The sequence below is a fragment of the Lingula anatina genome, chromosome 10, assembly GCF_051362555.1.
Source record: "Lingula anatina isolate TDL-2025a chromosome 10, LinAna3.0, whole genome shotgun sequence".
In the NCBI taxonomy this organism is placed as follows: domain Eukaryota; kingdom Metazoa; phylum Brachiopoda; class Lingulata; order Lingulida; family Lingulidae; genus Lingula; species Lingula anatina.
The window spans coordinates 15,670,601-15,693,219 of record NC_141776.1 but is presented as its reverse complement, the minus strand read 5'-3'; the positions used below and the strand labels follow the sequence as shown (position 1 = coordinate 15,693,219).

The 22,619-nt window shown below is 37.9% G+C and overlaps 2 protein-coding genes across 2 annotated transcripts; one reads left to right on the top strand and one right to left on the bottom strand.

Moving 5' to 3' along the window:
• Window positions 1–6,137: 6,137 nt before the first annotated feature.
• On the bottom strand, window positions 6,138–12,185 carry LOC147759676 (E3 ubiquitin-protein ligase XIAP-like). Its single transcript, XM_086997190.1, has 2 exons — window positions 11,276–12,185; window positions 6,138–7,817 (listed from the first exon to the last, which is right to left on the bottom strand). Exons 1-2 carry the CDS (start codon window positions 11,749–11,751, stop codon window positions 7,625–7,627), a joined length of 669 nt encoding a protein of 222 aa, XP_086853316.1. The 5' UTR covers window positions 11,752–12,185; the 3' UTR covers window positions 6,138–7,624.
• A 2,793-nt stretch (window positions 12,186–14,978) lies between these two features.
• LOC106161677 (baculoviral IAP repeat-containing protein 7-like) lies at window positions 14,979–20,314 on the top strand. The gene is made up of 2 exons (XM_086997905.1): window positions 14,979–15,041; window positions 18,009–20,314. The coding sequence occupies exon 2, from the start codon at window positions 18,022–18,024 to the stop codon at window positions 19,921–19,923; it is 1,902 nt and encodes a 633-aa protein (XP_086854031.1). The 5' UTR covers window positions 14,979–15,041; window positions 18,009–18,021; the 3' UTR covers window positions 19,924–20,314.
• Window positions 20,315–22,619: the final 2,305 nt, after the last annotated feature.

Here is a 22,619-nt window from a genome sequence, read left to right as displayed (position 1 = left end):
TGACCCAGTGTGGGATATAGTTCATATTTATTTAAATAATATCAATACACAAACAATATTGCAGTATTAACACACCTGTTTAGGTGGGCATCATGTATACACGTTTGGGCTCATGATGTTTTACGTGGGATATGGTTTATATTTTCATAATTGTTATTTCATATAGGCCTACAGTTAATGTCAATGCAAGCCATTTGAGCCTTTTTAAAATTTCGATATCTATATTTTTAGTCCGAATACTTTAATCATATATATATATATATATATATATATATATATATATATATATATATATATATATATATATATATATATATATACTGGATATTCATTTTATTTTATTTACTGGATATACATTTTATTTTATTATACATTTAAACAATTTGGTACTAGTGTCGGACATCATTATTACTTTGGAATATGTCATTTGAGTCACTGAAATATTGTCAATGCAACAAATGTTAATACGTTCGTTTTTATGTACATTGTTTTATAATATGTGAATAAGTCAGGAGATATAGACTTACTTTTTTATTTGTAAGGGTGTATGGCGTTTGTGACTAGAAGTAGTTTTATGTGTGTTAAATGAGTGGTTTGGGTATATTAAGTGTTTGGATTGTAATCACACTAAATAAGATTTCATAGTATGGCCACACTTTTTTATTTTTATGGATGACATCCTCTGGGTACCCCAAAATCGGTGCGAGAGGGCGAAAAAAAAAAAAAAAACAGTCCAAAAAAAAAAAAAAAAAAAAAAAACTGCTTAAGTAAAGGATTGCTGTCAGTACACAGCTGGAAACACAAATTTAACCACAGAAACACGTATCAAACTAACAATATGTCTTTATCCATGCTCTCAAAATATTAAAGCATTGTGAAAACTTCGTAGAAATGTAAAAAAAAGACATGAATTGATATACTTCATATTACCAAATCTATTTAAGGTTATTTCATGCATTCATTTGGTATAGCAATCAATAAAACAAATATCAATCAAACAGTGCGTCTTTATTTGTAATCTCAGAATATTAAAACATTTTGAACACTTTGTTTAAAAAATGATGCAAAGATGTGCTTAATACTACCAAATCTATTAAAGGTCATTTCAGACGATGCCATTTTGTCAACTCACACGAAGCAGCTAAACTGTCAGGTGGCCTGTCCGACCTTCAGCCCACCAAATACCTCGACGCCCTTGTCGACCCTTTTTTCGCTACAGAAAACCTGGTATTAATGTGCTGCTTTATACAGAATGTCACAGAAATGTTTCGGCCGCCGCCAGCCTTTCGCACAATTGTAAAAAGGTGATATCTCCATGCCCAATATCAATGGCATACCAATCCAAACGATGGCGCCCGTTCTCTTGATGACTTTTATTGTTGTGTAATTTGAAAGTAATCCTAGAGATGAATTTGACAGCAAAGTGGCCGCATTTCCACGTGGCGAAAATACGCATTCGCAGAAAGCTCATTTCCTTGCAAATTCAATAACAACGTTTGGGACAACCGACTTCGTTGGGGGCTGGGGGGGGGGGGGGGGGCTTTTTTTTTTTTTTTTTTGGAGAACGGGCGAAAATCCGTGCGCGCGCAGGATGTCATCCATAAAATTAAAAAAGTGTGGCCTATGTTTTATTATGTGTAGCTTTGCATGATAGTGGAAATTTTAAAAATTTTGCATCTTTTAAAATTGCCAAGCAATGTTTGAAAATGTTTTCTTTTATATTGACACATGTAAAGAGAATAAATGTCATATGTACTATTTTGAATTTTGAAGTTATTAGACAAGTATAAACATCTTTCTATTTGTAGATGTCTACCATTTTAGGTGTTTCAGAAACTAAAGGCAGCAAGAGTTAGACAATTGTTCATTTAACGCTCAAATCCTATTTGGTGCAAATAATATTCTTGCTCTTATTTGGGACCGAAATAAATCAGTACTTTCCTCATAGAAAATCTATATTTGTATTTTTCACAGCAATTATAAAATTAAATTGCCGCATTTAAATGCTAAACAGTCAATAATGAGTGATAAAAAATAAAAACAAATGATCAGTTTAAAGCATTATTATTATTATTATTATTATTTTGCAAGAAATCGGGTGATTAATAAAAGTATTGATAAAATTCTGTTTCAAATCCTCATACAAAAGTTAACATCGATATCTTGTAGTCAGTGACGACACGGGTACCAGGCTGACGACAGCATTGATGAAAAGAAACTCCTTTTGTTCAAAACCTTTGTAGAATACAACCGACTGCAATTGTAGTTTCTACGTTTTTCCACTGCTTTTATTTCCAACTAATGCGAAACTCTCAGGTGTCTATTGGCATTACCTTGCGTACAACACGCGTCGCAACAATTGCATTTAACCAACAACAAAACGCGAATATTTTCAGTCCATTGTCACTTGACACAACATCATAAGACTTTACTAGTAGATACAAAAAGCCGAGACGTGAAACGAACATCAGTTCATTATTATGGTATTTTTCGTGTTATATTTTTCTTGTATATATTGCTTTGAGTGAGATAATTATCAGTAGTGGGAATCACATTGAGAGAGCAATGTTAGACTAAATTATAAGATGGTCCAGAAGGATTTGAATAGTTTCATTTTCAGCTCATTCAAACGTTGATTGAGATATGCTACCCATTAGTGAAGTTAGTAATATTGAAGTTTTTTGACAATCTTTAATCACAAGAATGTGGGTGTCTGGACCAAAAATGTTTTACATCAACGGATATGAATTATATTAAAACGCAACAATTTAAGTGGTAACACCTTACACGGCTTTTATATTATGTGTAAATAAAAACTGTTTATCAAGCGTACTAGTAGATAATGCTCGGCGGCCTGTCACGTAAATTTGGAGGATGCACTGAAGTTCTGCTCATTCTAAAATTTTACAACTACTTCTCATTTTAATAACTTTAGTTAATTTATTCAATCATAGAGTACATAAAGGGATTGTGTTTAATTGGATGATAAATCAATGATTGTTTCTCTTCCAGAGGTGTACTGCATCATAAAATTCCACGTACATGTACAGTAGCTATCACAGCCCTCACACAGCATGTTATAAAGGTAAATGACCAGATAAAAGTAACCCATGTCAAACAAAAATATGTCTGATCATGAGCATAAATTTGAATTACTCTGTCTACTTACCGATCAAGTAAGGGATATTGATTCGTTATTGTCTCACCGTTTATAAATTAATTAAACATTTTCTTAGAAATTATTTGCCCTTTTTCCTTTTTCTCATTTCGCTAATGGCACTAACAAGTTTCGCAGAGAAACAAAATATTCTGGTAAAGAAGTATTAAAATCTTTATCCAAAGGAATGCTGTTCGATATTATGTTCAATTTACTCTGCAAACATAAGAAAACCTGGCTAACATTTTTCTGAGGACTATTGAAAAATGGTGCTAAGACTCTTGTCAAAATCCGTCGGAGGTCTTTCATGGGAAGGCGTCTGTTGTGAATGAGAGAATGTTTCCTTAAAAGACGGTTACAGTAAATGTAAGGACTTCTACCAGAGATCGTTTTATGGGATCGGATGACTAAACATACTACGGTTGTATATTCGCTGCTGCGAAATAAAACTGCAGAAGAACGGTGGTAGACAATCTTTCGACGCAGCACTCTATTCTTTGCAACTTTGCCCTATGAAAACAAAATAAATATTTTAGGCATCTTCCTGAAAAGCGAATATGGAACTAGATCACTCTACGGAGGAATCGGATAGCTCTCCTTTGGTGACGACTTCTAAAAATGACAAAAAGTCAATGTCGTGTTGTTGTGTATTGCTTTGATTTATACTGATAGGACTAAGCATTGCAGCTATTTCAGTATTTTGCAGTTTATTCACGGGAATGTACCCTGAGTTGTTGCAGGTGCCGTGTTAATTGTGGTCATATTTTGTGTCTATGCAATGCTTTGTAGGGCGTGATATGTGACATGATTATCGAGTATACCGATAGGGATGCCTTGAAGCCTTTACGCAAACAAAATTCCAAGTTACTTTCAAACACATGAGTGTTATTTTACAGGCCAGTAGCCGGGAGGGGGGGGGGAGTTCGGGGGGTCAAAAGAACCGCCCTTTTTGCTGGGAAAAGGTCCGTTCTGAGTAAAATTTTATCTTGGTACATGAAGTTTTTATGGCAAAAGGTCCACTTTTTCAGAAAAAGAACCCCACTTAGGAACTGCTGGCTACGTGCCTGTTTTAGTTTATATTTGGAGAGTATTGAAAACGGCAACCAAGGGAAAGCATGATACGCTGATAGAGCTTTGGTTCCTGTTAGTGAAGTTAGTAATATTGATGCAGTGTACTATTTGAAGATCTTTAATTCCAAGTTACGTGATATCAGAAATCGACTCAAAATGGCTGTTTGGACCAAAAATGTTTTACATCAACGGATTTGAAATATATTAAAACACGACAATTTAAGGGGCGACATCTTACACGGCCTGTTTATTATGGGTAAATATGTCACATGAACTGTTTATCAAGCGTACTAGTAGATAATGTTCGGCCGCCTGGCGGATGCACTGAAATTCTGCTCATTCAAACCCTGAATTCGTACAATTAATTCTCATTTTAACAACTTTAGTAAATTTATTCAATTAGAGAGTATATAACGAAAATCAGTCTGTTTTTCTGGTTATCTAGCTGACGAATCAATGATTGTTTCTCTTCCAGATTAGGTGTCCTGCATCATAAAATTCCACGTAGATATGACAGCTCTCACACAGCATGTTATAAAGGTAAATGACCAAATAAATGTTACCCATGTAATACAAAAATGTGTCTGATCATGAGCATAAATTTGAATTACTGTGTCTACTTACCGATCAAGTAGGAGATATTGATTTATTTTTGTTTCACTGTTTATAAATTAATTTTCCCTTTTCTTAGAAATTATTTGATTATTTGTTTTCTTTTTTCAAATCGCTTAGGGTCCTAACAAGTTTCTCAGAGATATAGCAAGGATTAAAATGATTAACGCACTATATAACTAAACTAATATAGTTGATGCTCTGATACCAGCACACTAGTCCCAGAGAAAGTATTTCATATGTAGAGATAAACGACAAACAAAGACCAGCTGGGTATTTTACAAGAAAAAAAAATTCTGGTAAAGAAGGAAAAAAATCCTTACGAAAAGGATGCTGTTCGATATTAAGTACATTTTACTGTGCTGCAAACATAAGAAAACTTGGTAAACATTAGTTAACATTATTTCTTGGGATTTTTGAAAAATGAGGCTAAGACTTTCGTCGGAATCCGTCGGAGGTACCTCTTTCATGGGAAGGCGTCTGTTGTGAATGAGAGAATGTTTCCTTAAAAAGACGGTTACAGTAAATGTAAGGACTTCTACCAGAGATCGCTTTATGGGATCGGATGACTAAACATACATGTACATGCACTATAGTTGTATATCCAATGCTGCGAAATAAAACTGCAGTAGAACGGTGGTAGACAATCTTTCTCCACAGTTCATGTACTCTTATTCTTTACAGCTTTGCATTGGAGAACGTCGAGCTTAAAATAACTCTTTGAAACCAAAATAAATATTTTAGGCATCTTCCTGAAAAGCGAATATGGAACTAGATCACTGTGCGGAGGAATCGGATAGCTCTCCTTTGGTGACGACTTCTACAAGTGACCACCGAAAGTTAAAATCGTGTTGTTGTGTATTGCTTGGTTTTATACTGATTGGACTAAGCATTGCAGCTATAGTATGGGGGTTTATTCACGGGAGCGTTCCTTGGATGGCTGCAGGTGCCGTGTTAATAGTGGTCATAGTGTGTGTCTATGGTACGCTGCTTTGGAGGTCGTGATACATGTATGTGACATGATTATCGAGCATACCGTTTAAGTATTTACTTAACGCAAACAAAGTTATTTTTAGATACACGGGTGTTATTAAGTTCATGTTTGGAAAGAATGGACAACAACAAACAGGGTCACGTAAACCCCTTCCCCTCTCTCACAAAACCAGCTAAAAGAAGAGATAGCATATCTCTTTTTTTTTTCAAAATTGTGTAAGATTCCTGTTTGCTTTCCTTCGGTATTTTAATTTTGGCAGTGCTCACTTGCCAATGTTAATGGTGATATGGAGAAGAGCTAAAATGTAACACCTAGACAGCTACCGGTGTGATGTGCAGAAGAATGACACTATATTGCTCTAATTTTAGATGCTTATTGTCAAACAAAGAATTATAAAATAAAGTCACTGCTATGACAGAGACAGAGAAAGAGAGAGAGAGAGAGAATGAAATGCGTGTGGTACATGTAGAAAGTGATTCATGTTTGAATAAAGATGTAATAAAATGAGCAAATAAACAATATTGTGAATTATCCCTTTTTATGCTGTTTACTGGACAATCTAAACAGCAAATTAAGAATGCTATTATTGCCACGTTTAATCAAATGCTTTTGCATCATTCTAGTCATTAATATTACAATATATTTTGTTCCTAATTTATACACCCTTTATAAAAAACATTAAACACTGCAAATAATTCCAATTGCAGTTACCACTAAAATCAACATATTTCACAGAGAATAGGTACATGTATGAACCCAATAGTACATGTATTAATACATGTAATAAAGATAAATATTTTGATTGAAATTGTTTTTGATTCATAGCATAAATAACATAACAAATGTCATGATATATATAACTTATTTCAACTGTGCATAGAATAATTTATGCTAAGATGCCTCTTACCGATTATGAAGCCTACGTTTGCGTATCATTGGCCTCCGAGAACAAGGGGTACGAATTAACAACAAATGAAAGTTCCCTATTTTTATATTTGTTAATTAAGACAAATAGTAACAAATGAAGAATGATATTATTGTCTACTTTAATCAAGTGATATTGTTTCACATCATTCTAGCCAAAAGTATTACAATTCATTTTATTCGGTAATTATAAACTATTTACAAAACCAAGCATTTCCAATTTTAACTACCACTGGCAGTTGCTAAATGATTATATACATATTTCGCACACGATGAAAGTGATTTTCAATATTGGGATATTTTATTTGAAGATCCACTTGGTTTTCAGTGATCCTTGTCGTAGCATTAACAAGTTATTTCTCGTTTGGCACAAAATGAGAAATTTACTTAATCACTTACATAATGCAGTCAAACGCTTTTAGTCCAGTTAAAGAATTTGATTAAAGTACATCTTACACAGCTGCAAGGACTTTATTAACAACTATACTTTTGAAAAGAGAAATAACGAAATGTACTACACACAAGTTTAGAAGATAGAACCTAGAACCTGATGGTGTATCTTCTTTATTTTTTTTAACGGAGACCACAGATAGAATTCTCTAACCCTCTTATGAAATAGCAAAACGTAAAATTTCATGCAAGACAAATTCGAGGGAGATGTTTTTTAATGTAAATTCATCTTGTGTTTGGGACTTTCAAAATAGAAATCTGGTAACCATTGGGGGCGTTACTAGGGAGTTACGTGATACTTCATTAACACTGGGGTGCAAAGTAACCCATCATTTATAAAGTCGTGTTTTTTTCTGGGCCAATAAGAAACAGCTATTATAATTCAGACCGCATCTTTATGCTCATACTACGTTATCTCACTTTAAATAAAACTTCACAAAAATACACTGGGGGAAGTGTCTGGCGTGTTCGTCAAAGGCTCGGTCCCCTCTCTCCCAGTTTCTGATCATTCCGTCACAGAAGGCGCACTTCACCATGTCGTCAACGTTCACGTAGAAGAAGCCGGCTCTAGCAAGGTCTGACGGTCGAACGGGACACGTAGCGGGAAAACTAGAATTAAAGGAATATTTGGTGTAAAATGGTGAAAGTAGCAAATCGATAAATCGTTAGAAACATTATTTTGGGTTGATACACCTCTTGATATGTTGAAAGAAAAATACTTAAATTAGACCTGGGGGTTATTGTTAGGGTGCATTCCCAGAGATTTAGATCGATCCAGAGATTTAGACTTAGATCGACCTTACTCCCTGGGGGTTCACGCTAAATTGCAGTCAGCCGAGCGCGCACCATAGTTAATTACCCCCTTACAGCTTTTAGAAGGCGGGACAGACGCTTAAGCAGGCTAAGCTGACAGTAATCTAGTGAGACTCCCCACAGGGATAGATCGATCTAAAATCTATGGGAATGGGGTCTAAGACTCTGTATTGCGCCAGCCCTGTTGTACAAAGAAGAGATGAAGGCTGTTGTCATCCTTCGCCCAAAACTCCTTATTTCCTGCCTTACATATATTCATTTGGGTAACAAGTAAAATATTCAGTGTTCAGTGACGAAATTGCTTAACATTTATACACATGTCATCTAACGGGTGACGTCATAATTGCGGTATAGGGGTAAAAACTGAAAAATCGGTTTCTCAAATTTCTCTTTTCCCTGACCACCCACGATCACCGTTTCAACGCAGATTTAATCACACGATTTAGTACTCCACAACCCTGCAAGCAATTTTTCTTAAAGGTCTAAGATCAGATTTTATCGTTGAAAAAGCAAAATAATGCCTTTATTTAATGAAAATCTCTCCATAACAAAACATGCAAACCAAAATGACGACACGGGATTGCAGCATATACGGTCATGGTCAACTCTGCCAATTTTTGTGATAAAATCTTGTTCAGGGATAAAGTTACACCCCATACCGATTGCTATCTCTCCTCAAAATAGAAAGGTGTTGAATTGACGATTTAAGTTTTGAGTTGCCCATGCTTTTAAAAACATTGCAATATACACGTCGATATTTTATATTTTTTCAGGTGCATTATTAAAAAATTCGATGCAGGAAAAAGCTCATTTTCGGTATCTGGATGATAATAAAGGGTTACAATGTCCGTAAGGAAGTGTCTGGCGTGTTCGTCAAAGGCGCGGTCCTCTCTCTCCCAGTTTCTGATCATTCCGTCACAGAAGGCACACTTCACCATGTCGTCGACGTTCACGTAAAAGTTGCCGGTGCGTGACTCGAAATGTAGAATACATTGTACATTTTCTATTTTTAAAATAAAATAATGATTTAAGAAAATAACATTCTTGGTCTTGTGTCCAAGTGTCGTGAATTTTGTTTAGAACATAATTATTTCAAACGGAAAATAACCGCTCTTGTTGAAGTTACATTTGTATATCCATGAAAGAAACACGGATGAGAACGCGTGTTGTCGGAGACATTTAATAATTCATAGGCAACTTAAGTAATAACTTTTTAATTAAAACCCAAATTACTATTCTGATTATGAAGCCATGAATTAAGAAGTTCATGAAGCCATTGTCTTGGTTGGATACTAAAGAGTGTAACTCTCCACATAACGTTAGAATTTACCTGGGCAAGCGACGAGTGAACATTAAATGATTGAAACTGGTTATTGTTGTCAGCGTTGGATTTCCTCATAGCGATCTACACGTAAATATTTTGACCACGAATCTGGAAGGTAGTATTAGCCCGTTATCCAACCTAAAAGTTTTCAACGGTGTCAATTTCTAAATTTGATTCATAGCTAAATTTTGCGCGGTTCCGGACAGTGTGTTGTTCTGTTGCCGTGTGCCCACCTCGTGTGTTGTACCACATGCGCACCCGCACTTCCAAAGTGCCCCATCTGCAGGAGTGCTATTAGTGGCACTGTAAAAGCGTTTTTGACATGATCATTATAGTGGAAAAAACCTTCCAATTTTTCATCTTACACATTACTTATGAAAATTAGAAACATTGCATAGCAATGCAAGAAATTATATTACCGGGTATATATTTTGCAGCATTTTAAAGAGTGCAATAAAACATACACTGTACTAGATGACTGTTTAAGTACCTATTGGACGTTTTAAATTGGACTTATACTCAATAGTTGTTTAATAATGGACACGACATGTCATTCACACGATAAAATGATACAAGCCAATCACTTAAGCCGCAATGGTAAAATATTCAAGAGGAATGGACGGGATTTAGGTAATGGAGGTAACATAGGGGAGGCTGGGGCTAGTTGGACCCCGGGGTAAGTTGGCCCCCCGTCAATTTATGAAAAAGTAACTACGAGGTAAAAAAAATTGGCCACATTCTCTTGTAAAGTGACCGTAGCCTACAATGCTAAGGAAGTGTCGGACGTTAAAAAGTTTTACTTAAGCGGTGAGTCCAAATAAACGATTTTTGCACCTAAAAGTAATTTTGTTTAAGAGAATTAAAAATCTATTTTCATAGGCTTTTGACCGAATATGATATATGTATAGGGCATCAAACTGAAGCTCATTGTTTCAAGTTTCACAGAGATATATCATCGTTGCTCATTCTAGCATCATAAATGGTTGCCATCCTTTAAAATAAAAAGGTGCACCCGGGGCTAGTTGGCCCCCTGGACTCGGGGCAAGTTGGACCCTCATATTACCCACAATCCTTTGCGTGCAACGCTGTTTGAAATAAGCAAGTTGGTGAAATTGACAAAGCTTGCCGGTGTTTACCGTCTGATTGATTTTATTAAATTTGCTCTCTGGTGTCTTTTCGAAAATTTATATTAGAAATGTTCTGTTGATTGTATGTATTAAAAAGTAAATCCATTGGACTTTCCCTAGAAAAACATTTATTTTGCCTTAATTCATTGTAAGGGGATTCCCTTTGCATTTATAGTGTTATATGTGGCCCCAAGGGGATTTTCCACCCCTCCCTAGAGAGAGACTATTGTTGAAACAAACTCAACGGGTTTAAACTGAATTTGTTACTTTCTTTTAAAACGAAAATTTATTATTCGTTTTCATTCATTAAAAACCTGCTTTATACCATTATTAATTTATTCTTAATTAATTGTTCTTGCAACATATACCCCCCCCCCCCCCACAACGTGATGTACGGAAACCTGAATAAATCTGCCTCGTTTGAACTATTTATTCATCGAAGACTCTCAAAAATCAGTTTAATAAATTAAAAATGTATAAAAATGTATTTCAAGGCGTTTACATGGGATGTATATTTCATTTTCGTATAGGGGGGCCAACTTGCCCCGCCACAGGGCAAGTTGGCCCCCTTGACGTCAACTGCGTCTTTTGTCAAATTGTGAGCCATCTGGCATTATATTTGAAAAATAATGACGTTGCATACGTAGCTTAGTTCAAGGGGCTTACTTTGAAACCGGTTTTGTTACTCTAACCCATTCCTAGTTGGCTCTACAAGGCCAAAAGTGTCTAACTGGGCCAACTAGCCCCGGTCTCCCCTATACACGAGTACTCCAAGTGACATTACATAGGTTCACAACACTTACCCTTTGAAGGTCCCGAGTCTCGTTATTTCATTCTTCATGTCTAAGCCTTTTGAGTTGAAATCACGGTAGAGCTGGTTTGGTACAGCAGGCGAGACTTCAGCCTCACGGCACGCGTGCTGTGTAGATGATGCCGCTCTGTTTATGGTCGGTGCAGTAATCGGGACGTTGTTTACATCTTTACCAAGTACATGTAAACAAAGTGGAGATAGCGCTGCGTGTTTCGTAAAAGGGTTGTCTCCAATCTCCCAGTCTTTTATCACTACGTTACAGCTATAACAGCACGTTTCTTCCGCCTTTCCAATATAATAGAATCCTGCTCTCGCGAGGCATGAAGGTGACGCGTTTGTGGCAGCAGACGGCCAAGTCTTAAAGGAAAGTAAACGCCCCACCTCAAACTTGTACTCCTTGTGGTCTCCTCTTTCACTTAGCTTGGAGGCTGTGTAAGCTGTGAGACCAAGGGAGGGGCTTGGTGTCATCTTCGACTTGGACTTTTTTAAAATGAAACTATAAAATGCGTTTTACGCTATAAAACTTATCGTATAATCGTCTTGTAGATTGATAGTACGTCGAATGTACGACGATAGTCTAGTGTACATGTGTCTCATACCATGAACACCCGTTTATGTGGTAAACCACTGCTGGAACTGCCCTCACATATGTTTATAGGGAAACAACGCAATTTGTATTTAACAAGCCCGGCATGACATTTGTTTGTTTGCTGCCGTGTTACCAGTATATTTTCACTTTTTCAGATTCCGCATCTTCGGTTTCCAAGGCCTGTATCTAATTTTAGACGTACTAGTACATGGAAAAAGGAAAATGGAAAAGGGGATCCTCCTAAGACCTTATTTGAATCAATTTTTAGCTTGTCAGCTGCTGCGCCTACCTGTGCGGTATCCAAGTCCAGCATCTAATTTTAGACATAGCAAGTCGAGGGGATTCCCCTTATTTCTTATTTGAATAACACGTCGATGCATTTTTTGTCGAAGCTGTCTTGGTATTGGTTGTGTTTTGTTAATAAATTACCATTAAAAAACGTGTGGTATGTGCAGTGTTCACATACTGTAAACTGTCGTTATGACACAGACTAGTTTCGTGTCACGATGAAGTGCCAGTGGTGCATGTTACATGTAACCTGAACATGTAAGGGTGTCTATCTTTGAGTCATCAAGACCTTTAGGGATACTGAAAATGAGATTTTTCCTGCATCTCATTGTTCAATATTGCATTTACATTTGTGCTGATGTAAAACAACAAAAGCCGCTTGAAGAAATAAAATATGGCCATCTATATATCTCGTAACGTTGCTGGGCTTAGCTATGTCCCAGAACAATATCTAATCAATAACATTGGCACAGGTTACTATCGAGTGTATGAGCTTCATTCGCGTTCCGGGTTTATATGCTTTTGTCATGGACTTATGACCTCCCTTATTACAAAGCATTATTGAACAAAGACTTTAATTTGCTTTATTAACAATAAAATATGAACTAAGGCTTTTTTTATGAAAACTCGCTGATAAAATTTTGAAAAACTCAATGGTGTCATTAAATTGGCCTACAAACGGTGTTCGTAGGTGCCCCGGTAAATGACAAATTTGAGAAACCGTATTGGCATTTTTTACCACCAAATTGCTATTACATGTATAACGTCCTGGGTTAGATAACATTAATTTTGTTTAAATGTTAAGGAATTTAATCAGTGTACACGGACACTGAATATTAATTTATTATCAAATATGTATGTAGTTCATAATGTGTTTGATAACCCTGACAGTCCACGTTTGCATACGGAACAACACGTTGACACATCTGTTCAGGCGCCAAAAATAGCGGTGAGTTCATTGTTCATAAGAATTTATATGCTGTGAAACTGTGACATTGTCAACATAAGGCGTCAGAGGTCATAACGTATCGTGAAATCTTGAAAATATTACAATGTCCGGTCCATAGGTGGAAGTACATGTAGGCCTACTACATGTACATGTAGTATTGTGGGCTCTTTTCACGATCGGTTCACGGTTTAGTTTATGTGCATGTAAGAGGGCGAATCGACTTTCATATAATTATTAACACCAAGGTAAATGTCATTGTGCATGCGTACATGCATGTACATGTTTTCATTTCCTTTACTTGCTATTCGATTCCTTTTAATAATAAATGAAAAGCTCACATGTTAATTCAGGTGTCTTGTGTTGATGGGAAGGGAGATCCCCTTTTGCCTCACATCCCCTGACGACGCATTTATTTTGTTTACGGATATTCTAAAAGAATTATTGCACTGGTAATGCCAAGGGGTTTTTGTTGATGATGTCGAAACTTTTCTGGTTTTGTTTGATTTGGGTTTGTTTAGTAACCATTAGAAGTATGAGCAAGGGGATGTTTTGTGCAGAGTACGTACAATGTAATGCTAGTCGCTGGAGAAATGCAATCTCTCTTGAAACGCACAGCACTTTGTTTAATACATGTATAACGACAACAAAATGTTATTTAATGTGTGACTCACAATATTCCTTGTCTTCATTATACCACACAAGGGTTATACACATAAGTTAAAGTCAAAGAAAAACATAAGTTGAACTGGATCTTGGTTTTATTTTACGAAGGAATTCACAAGACACGTAAAAACCTAAAAAGAAGAAAAGAAAAAGAGAATTACAATAATGCACTCACTACCGGTTATTTACGTGCTTAAATTTACTTACACAAAAACTGATAAATTTCATTAATCACCAATAATCAATAATAATCAATAAACAGTATTTAAAAAAAAACTCACGAAATTCTACCATTCCTTCAACTATACATTTCAAGTGGCAACATTGAAAATAACTGACCAAACAGAACGAGTATACTATGTGTTCCTTCTACGGAGACACCGTGATGAAAGAAATAAGGCGCAAACTCATGGGGTACCACCCTGGATGAAAAGTTATCACTTATACAAATGAATGTCCATTGCATTCAGGCCTGTAGCCAGGGGGGTTCGGGGGGTCGAAAGAACCGCCCTTTTTGCTTGGAAAAGGTCCACTCTGAGTACAATTTGATCTATGTACTTGAGGATTTTATGTTAAAAGGTCCACTTTTTCAGAAAACGAACCCCCTCCAAATTTGCTGGCTACGGGCCTGGCATTAGATGAGCGGTTCACCCAGCTCCTCAACCTCAATAAAAGTAAAGTGTGGGAATGTTTGACTTGTTAAAAACATATTCATATCATTTTTTTCATTTTATTAGCATAGCATGAATTATGATGTGAAGTAATCCGAGCATTACTTATTAAATGTGATAAAATGTCGACTTTTATCATTACAGGATAGATATTTCCACTGTCATAATCAAATGCAACTTTTTGAAAATAAAACCACACTTAGGGTAGTAGCCAGAATTGAAAAAGGGACCCGGGGGTTCTTTTTCTGAAAACGTTGACCTTTTGTTATGAAACCTTAGTCTACCTAGATCGGCCCCCCTAGATCAAGTTTACCCAGAATGCACACCTTTTCCGAGCAAAAAGGGGGGTTCTTTCGAAGCCCCCTTCCTCCCACCCTGGCCACGGACCTGACACTTACTTTACCTTTTAATCTTTAAGTTGGCGAAGATCCAGCTAGGTTTTGGCTGGGTTGTTTGTTTCTAATTTTGGATAGTGGCCAAGCGTCTGTATTCAAATTTAAACCCATGTGATGACCTGTAATGTTTAAAGCAACAGAACACCGACAGGGGCAAACCTCGACAAACCTTGTACAAACCGACGGCGAGAGTGCAACACTCTGTAAGTCCAACTATTTCACACAAAATCGATCATGTTAAAAGCCACTTTGAGTCTGTCGAAATCTTTTATGGGCATTTAAATACCTGTTTGTTGATCACGAGAATGTTTTGCTTGTTGACCTACGGCGAAAGTGTTTTTATAAAGATTCAGAGATTCGTAAAATATTCACAAGCGCATTATACAGTGTATGTATAAATTTAAAAGAAAATATGAAAATATGCACTTGGATAAATGCTCTAGTGACCTGGTGTACTCGGATCAACGTTTTCGTAACTGCAGGATTTGTAACCAAGCGTTGCTAGCCCTAAGGGGAATTCCCGTCATTAAATATCCACTTTTAACCGACCTTTTCAAGATCGCATTACGGTGAACCATTCATTGTAGTAAAAGGCATCTCATAGGAGGTTGGGACACTTTTGATAGTTGATAAAATCAGCCATTTTAGAAGAACAACGCAGATGTCGTTGAAGAAATTATCTTCATGGGGTCTTAATTTTTTTTACTCCAGCCCCTTAGTAGTCCGTTACTTTTTCTTCAGTCAGCGTTTAAATGAGCACCGCGGGTGAAGCAATTACCCCGTTTGCATGTATTGTAAGATAGTGTAAACTTTGCACAGCTGTCCCAAGGGCATATATCTTCATCAGTAAGGCCACACTTTTTTAATTTTATGGATGACATCCTGCGCGCGCACCGATTTTCGTCCGTTCTCCAAAAAAAAAAAAAAAAATCCCCCCCCCCCCCCCCCACCCAAAGAAATCGGTTGTCGCAAAAACATCGCCGGAAAATGCAATCGGCAATCCTCGGCTAATTCCGCAAGTTCCATACTGTCATTGTCGACTGCGGAGACATCCGAGTAACTCTGAGTGCGGAAAATGAGCTTTTTGCGCATGCGCATTATCACCACGTGGAAATATGGTCGCTTTGCCGTCAAATTCATCTCTAGCATTAATTTCAAAATACACGACAATTAAAGTCATAAATAGAACGGGGGCCGTCGTTTTGGATTGGTTTGCCATTGATATTGGACATGGAGATATCACCCTTTTACAATTATACGAAAGGCTGGCCGCGGCCAGCGATCATCGCCCGGAAAATTTCAGTGACATTCTGTCCAAAGCAGCACATACCAGGGTTTTTTTTTTTTGTAGCGAAAAAAGGGTCGACAAGAGCGTCGTGGTATTTGGTGGACTGAAGGTCGGACAGGCCACCCGATAGTTGGCTGCTACGTGTGAGTCGAAGTAGACAAAATGGCATCGACCGAAATTACCTTTTTTTAGATTTGCTAGTAGGAAGCATAGGCCTATCTTTGCTTCATTTTTTTTAACAATTCCTGAAGTGTTTACAATGCTTTAATTTTCTGAGAGTACAAATAAAGACACGCTGTTTATTTGATATTTGTTTTATTGATTGCTATACCAACAGAATGCATGAAATAACCTTAAATAGATTTGGTAATATGCAGCATATATATTCATGACTTTTTACCTTTCTACGAAGTAGGCCCAATCACAATGCTTTAATATTTTGAGAGCATGGATAAAGACATGTTGTTAGTTTGATATGTGTTTCTGAGGTAAATTAGTGTTTCCAGCTGTGTACTGAAAACATAACTTTTCTTAGGCAGTTTATTATTATTATTTTTTTTTTTGACTGTTTTTTTTTTTCGCCCGCTCGCACCGATTTTGGGGTCCCCAGAGGATGTCATCCATAAAAATAAAAAAGTGTGGCCTAAGCCTACAGCACGCTTGACATTTTATTGCATCATGATTTGTCCTAAATAAAGTGCAACATGCATCAATTGGGTTATCAATATTTGCAAATATAATAGACAGATCATTTATCAAACCGTAAACAAACAGCAAAGCACGGACCTCATTTGTGGCATGTCTTGAGTCCCTTAGAGCGCATTCAGAACAGTGGAATAACAGATCCGCGGATCAAATATGGCGACCCACTAAAAAGCTTGCCGCTTAATTCCCGATTAGACTCTGAGTAGATTTTCCGTGGAGATGACGCAACAAGTGCCACGTGGGTCGGCCATATTTGATGCGCGGATCTGTTAGTCCTCAGTTCTGAATGTGCTCTAAGACAATCAGAGAGCATCCGAGCGGACATTTTAAAATTCCCTCATTATACTGAACGCAGACCTACATGAAGGATCAATGGTTTATTGATGTTAAGCCCTGTAGGAGGGTTAAATTGCCTTTAAATCACGTTTTTTTTAAAGTTTTTTTTGTGTGTTTATATAAATCAAAAAAGTTTTAAACATTCGATGTAATAATGTTTTTGGAGTTTGCACCGCAAAATGGGTCTTTTGGTCAGTTTTTCAACCAGCGCGCTCCAGTCAGACTGACGACTAAGTCACGCCTCTGTTGCTATGGGCCGTTGCCGTGAGGAGGCAGAGCAAAGTTTATGAGTTATAAGCCGATTACGTGTGCAGTAACCGGCCATAAGTCTTACATTACCTGAGCAATGAAGAAGTCGAGTAGGTTATGGGGAAGAGAAAACTTAGTGTGGAAGAAAATTCAATAATGAAAAGAAAAACAAAGGCACCAGAAACAATATTTATAGGTCTTAATTTTGGCGATATACATTTAATAAATAAATAAATAAATAAATACAATTACAGAATACGATCTAGTCTAAATTTGTGTAAAACAAAATCTCCCAAAACTGACGGGCAGCATGCCTCTTAAAGACTGTGGGGTTTTAAGCAAGTGTTTAGCAAAGGCACCCCAGCACAAAATCTCCGACGTTTTTTTATAACATGAATTTAACTCTAGTAAAAAAGAAGAAATGATTCTGAAGGGACTAAATTTTTGATGTCATTCGATCCTTCGCCAAAGGGGCCTGATATAGCAAAATGTAGTTTCACTTTCGTTTTCTTTTCTTTGTTACCATTTCCTTTACTCCTAAAAGAGCCAACGTAATTTCATTTTGACCGGGTTTTATTTAATTTATTTGCAGTCACTGTTCAAAAATGGCGATGAGTAAGCATACATCACCACTGGGGTTGAAATCATACGAAGATGAGACAGTAAAGAATGGACCAATGAGACCCGAGCAACGCTTTAGATTCGAGTTCCACCGGTATTTGACCTTCGCCAACTGGCCCTCGTGGGCAGATGGGTCCCCATCCAGGCTGGCCAAGTGTGGCTTTTTCTACACAGGACGGGACGATGAGGTAGAATGCTTCGCCTGTCATCGCAGCGTTCGAGGTTGGAAATTGGGCGACAACCCCGAAAACAAACATCGCCAAGTATCACCAAACTGTCGCTATTTGGATGGGGCCAATAAGGAGAACATTCCGATAAGCGTTGAAGTCTCTACTACCGAGGAAATTCCCGGGCTTCAAGGAACCATCTACACACCTCTTGGTCTTCAGTCCCTTGGGAATCAGCTGCCACAAAGTGCCCAACACGCTGAAGGCTTTTTAGGAGCAGTGCTTACGGTACCAAATGGGAATTCAGTGGGCGGTGAAACGCCCTGTGGGATTGCCAGTGCAGTGAGAAACTGTGTAAATGAAAGGTCAGTATTAAATAACGAGGGCGCCAGGAAAACGCCTCGGTCTGCCGTTAATCCAAACGCTCATGGCGGCGTTGACACTACTGACAATCTAGCCGCCAGGTCACCGCCGACTGAAACGAACCAAAACTTTTCCCAATCCTCTAACACTACTACTCCGACACTTGCAAGTGTCCGCGAAAGTGAGGATTTTATGTTGATTATGAGGGAGAATGAGTTAACTCGCATGCAGACCTATGCTAATTTCCCAGACAGTTGTCCTGTCAGACCCAGTGAACTCGCAAAGGCGGGGTTCTTTTATTTAGGGACTTCAGATATTGTAAAATGTGCTTATTGCGGCGGAAAAATCAGATCTTGGGGCAGGGGCGATGACGCATTTGGAAAACATTTTAAACATTTTCCGTTGTGTTCGTTTGTACAACAGAGACAAAACCAAGAGCAGAGTTCGAGCCAGCAGAACAATTTATTGTTTGACGATAACCCAATAGTGACTGAACGACCAAAACATCCCCAGTATGCAATTGAACAGAACAGGATTTTGACTTTTGAAAACTGGCCCATCAGTAAGCGGCAAACGCCAAGAGAACTTTCCATAGCTGGGTTCTATTACGCCGGCTTTGGGGACAATGTGAAATGCTTTTTCTGTGGCGGGGGACTGAGAAACTGGGAGCCACAGGATGACGTATGGACTGAGCATGCGCGTTGGTTCCCAAATTGTGGGTATGTGAAACAATGTAAAGGAGTGTCTTTCATCAGAGAAATACTGCAACGCAATTCCGCCAATGGGCAATTTTCCACCCAAGCAGGTCGGTCCCCACATACCCATCAGATAGAGGCAAGAGAAATAAAAGCTCGGTTAGATGCACCATCTGCCCAGAAAGTAATAGCAATGGGTTATTCCCGAGATTTAGTAAGAAGGACTATAGAAAATAGACTTACAACTGTTGGTGACGATTTCCCTAATTTACAGTCTTTAATAGAAGCTCTTCTTAGAATTGAAGAGGAACAAGAACTGGGGGATAGTAATGGGGATACCAATTTGACAAATGCTCCTCTAAATGTTACAGTAGTCAGGGGTCAATCAGACCAATCACCTCCAAATGACACAGCACCCTCCGCAAATACAAATAATCCCCCTGAACCCACTGACCCCGCTATCTTATCAGACAAACTAAGGGAAGAAAATAAACTTTTAAAAGAACAGAGAAAATGTAAAATATGTAAGGTGAGGGACGCTGAGGTTGTTCTCTTGCCGTGTGCTCATCTTGTGTGTTGCAATCCATGCGCTCCCTCTCTCCGAAAATGCCCGGTTTGTGAATCCAAGATCAGGGGCACAGTAAAAACATATCTCTGCTAGCTTGGCTCCCCTGACGAGTCCGCATGGACGAAACACAAAAGTTGAGCAGACGGCGGGAAAACTGCCGACAGTTATATTTTGTGTCGGGAGTATCACCACAGAGCTGGACGATAAAGTTAGATAAACATATTTTCCCAATTTCAACTGTTTTCTTTGTTCAAATAGCTGCATTTTTCAAGGAAATGGTAAAATTAGATGACCAAATTCGATATCTTGTATCATTTCTTAGATGCGTTTTATAAATGCTGATTGTATGAAGGTTTAGGAAATTAACTTAATGTAAATTCAAAAGCTGGCCAGTGCGCATGAATGGTGTAAGAAATAATTTAATTAATAATATATAATACAAAATGTTGATGTCCATGAATAAAATAAAAACATTCAACACTTATTCTATAAGTTCTTCATTTAAAGCTTTAATCAACTCTGTACCAGTAAATTATTTCGACTACTGCTCCAGCGAAATATATGAAAAAAAAAGGTTTGTCTGTGATAATATTTATAATACATTAAAGTTTCCCCGCGCAGGTTATTGGAGAATTTCGAAAGCATGCATGGTATCACAACTTACTTGTGAAAAGTCAATGAAATTTCGTCTTGCAAACAAGGAGTTCGAGATGTAACGCATCAAGATGAGATGTAAAACATCATTGTCGTCTTGGTGGTCGCGATGTTTTGGACGTAGTTCTGACCTTGGAGCTTGTGTACTCACTGGTGTCGTGTTAGCGGCCGCAGTGGCATTGTCTGGCTCAGCCAGACCTGTGCTGGGTTGAAATTCTGTTGTAAATTGCGTTAAAGAAGACAACGGCCATTCTGTTGTCTATAGTGCAGCAGTTACCTACTTTGCTGCATAAATGAAATAGTTATGTCCTTTAGATGTAACAGTGATTGGGATTTTGTTTTCGTCTTATCCATATGTATCGTATACGAATTAATGAGAAGGTGGATTTGAACGATTATGTCTGGAGGTCGTGATGATAAAAATGCTTTCACTCTTTTATTTTTCAGCGTATCTTATTGTGGCCACATGCAGGGTTATATAGCATGTCCTCTTTAATATATGTCTAAATTAGCTTGACGTTAACAGAAAACGAAAAGGCAATATAGCAAATCTGTTTCAATTCGGGACTGTAACTGATAATCAGTGGCATTGAAACAGAATATTCGCAGGGCCGTAGCCTGAGCAAAATGCCAGGGGGGGCAGTAAGCGGACACGAGGGGGCGAAGCTACCGAGGGTGGAGGGTGTGGTGTGTAAACTTCCAAATTCCAGGGGGGGGCAGCTGCCCCCCCTGCCCCCCCTGCCCCCCCGGAGGCTACGGCCCTGATTCGTCACCATCCAGGGTTTATGTGCACAACACTCTATGCATACACCAATTACCTTACTTTCTAAAAGCATGTTGAGGCATTAAGAAATAAGCTCAGTGACTCCTCTACCGCTACTGCCATAAAGAAACTTGTTAGATCTTAATTGGCTTATTTCAATTATCATCTCTATCGGTGTTCCTCAATAAAAGGTCAAACATATATGTAAATATATCTGCACGTGTCCTTGCCCGCACACCTGTTGACAGTCACGTCACACTTTTTAAGATTAAAATCCCCTACAACTTTCCTGTTTATACATAATAATAAACCTATGGATTCAAGTCAAAATTTAAGTTTATGGCCACGCTGTTTTTTTTTTTCATATTGACGTGAACTCGACTCCCCTACCCCTTTCCGCTAGTCACGCTTCTCTGAACAAACTGTTTCTAACAGCATGCAAATTCAGGCTTGAAATAGATTACTCTTTACTTTATTATGAAGTGCATCTTCCCGGGAGTGTGCCCTCAACGTGCCGACAGTGATGTGTACCAGCAACTCCCTCTTATCCTGCTTTTATCGAACTCTGCAGCCATAAGATATATGTCTTGGCTTTTTCTTTAGCCTTGATCAGACATCCATCTTAAAATTCGATGTTGCCGTCAAAAAAATATTTTTGTCCTCTTTTAATTGCACGTACACCACGCTGTTTCTGAACCTGCTGCCGCACTCTTTAAAACATCTTGCATTGCGTTCCACATCTTTATCGCAATAAACAAGCCAATAGCTCCTTTCACTTTAAAACTCCTCTTTTGTTCCGCCTCATAGGTGGTGTGTTTTTCTGTGGTCTTTCACTTTTGAGCTGTTATTTCGGGTATACAACCCTATTTCTACTGTAAAAACGACGGTAGAGCGGTATCATATGGGTTACATATAAAATCATGATCGAGCCGGCAATACCGAATTCTAGAACCTATAGGGTGTTAACGTAGGATGAAATCTCCATTTTGCGCATTTTTCCTAAATATTAGTTGGTTTAATTATTGATAAGTCATTTTACTGAACCATGTCAGCTGTACCCCATCAAATAAATGAACAAGTAAATAGAATGAATAAGTTATGTAAAGAAACGACGGTAAACTATTTCAGAATTTTTTTAAAGTCCTTTTATAAACGTAGGCTCAGCATGAACAATATTGGAGCACGGTTCTGTATTATGCACGTTGTCATTAAGACGGAAATTCCTTGCCGGGCGTATTGTGTTGTAATATAGACAATCAAGCTCAATGTAAGTACAGATGCGCAGCCAATTTGGAGCCCAAAGTAATAAGTTTTTCTATGGTCAAAATACCCCCCCCACACCCCTCCACACCCGTCCCCTGCACTACCCCCA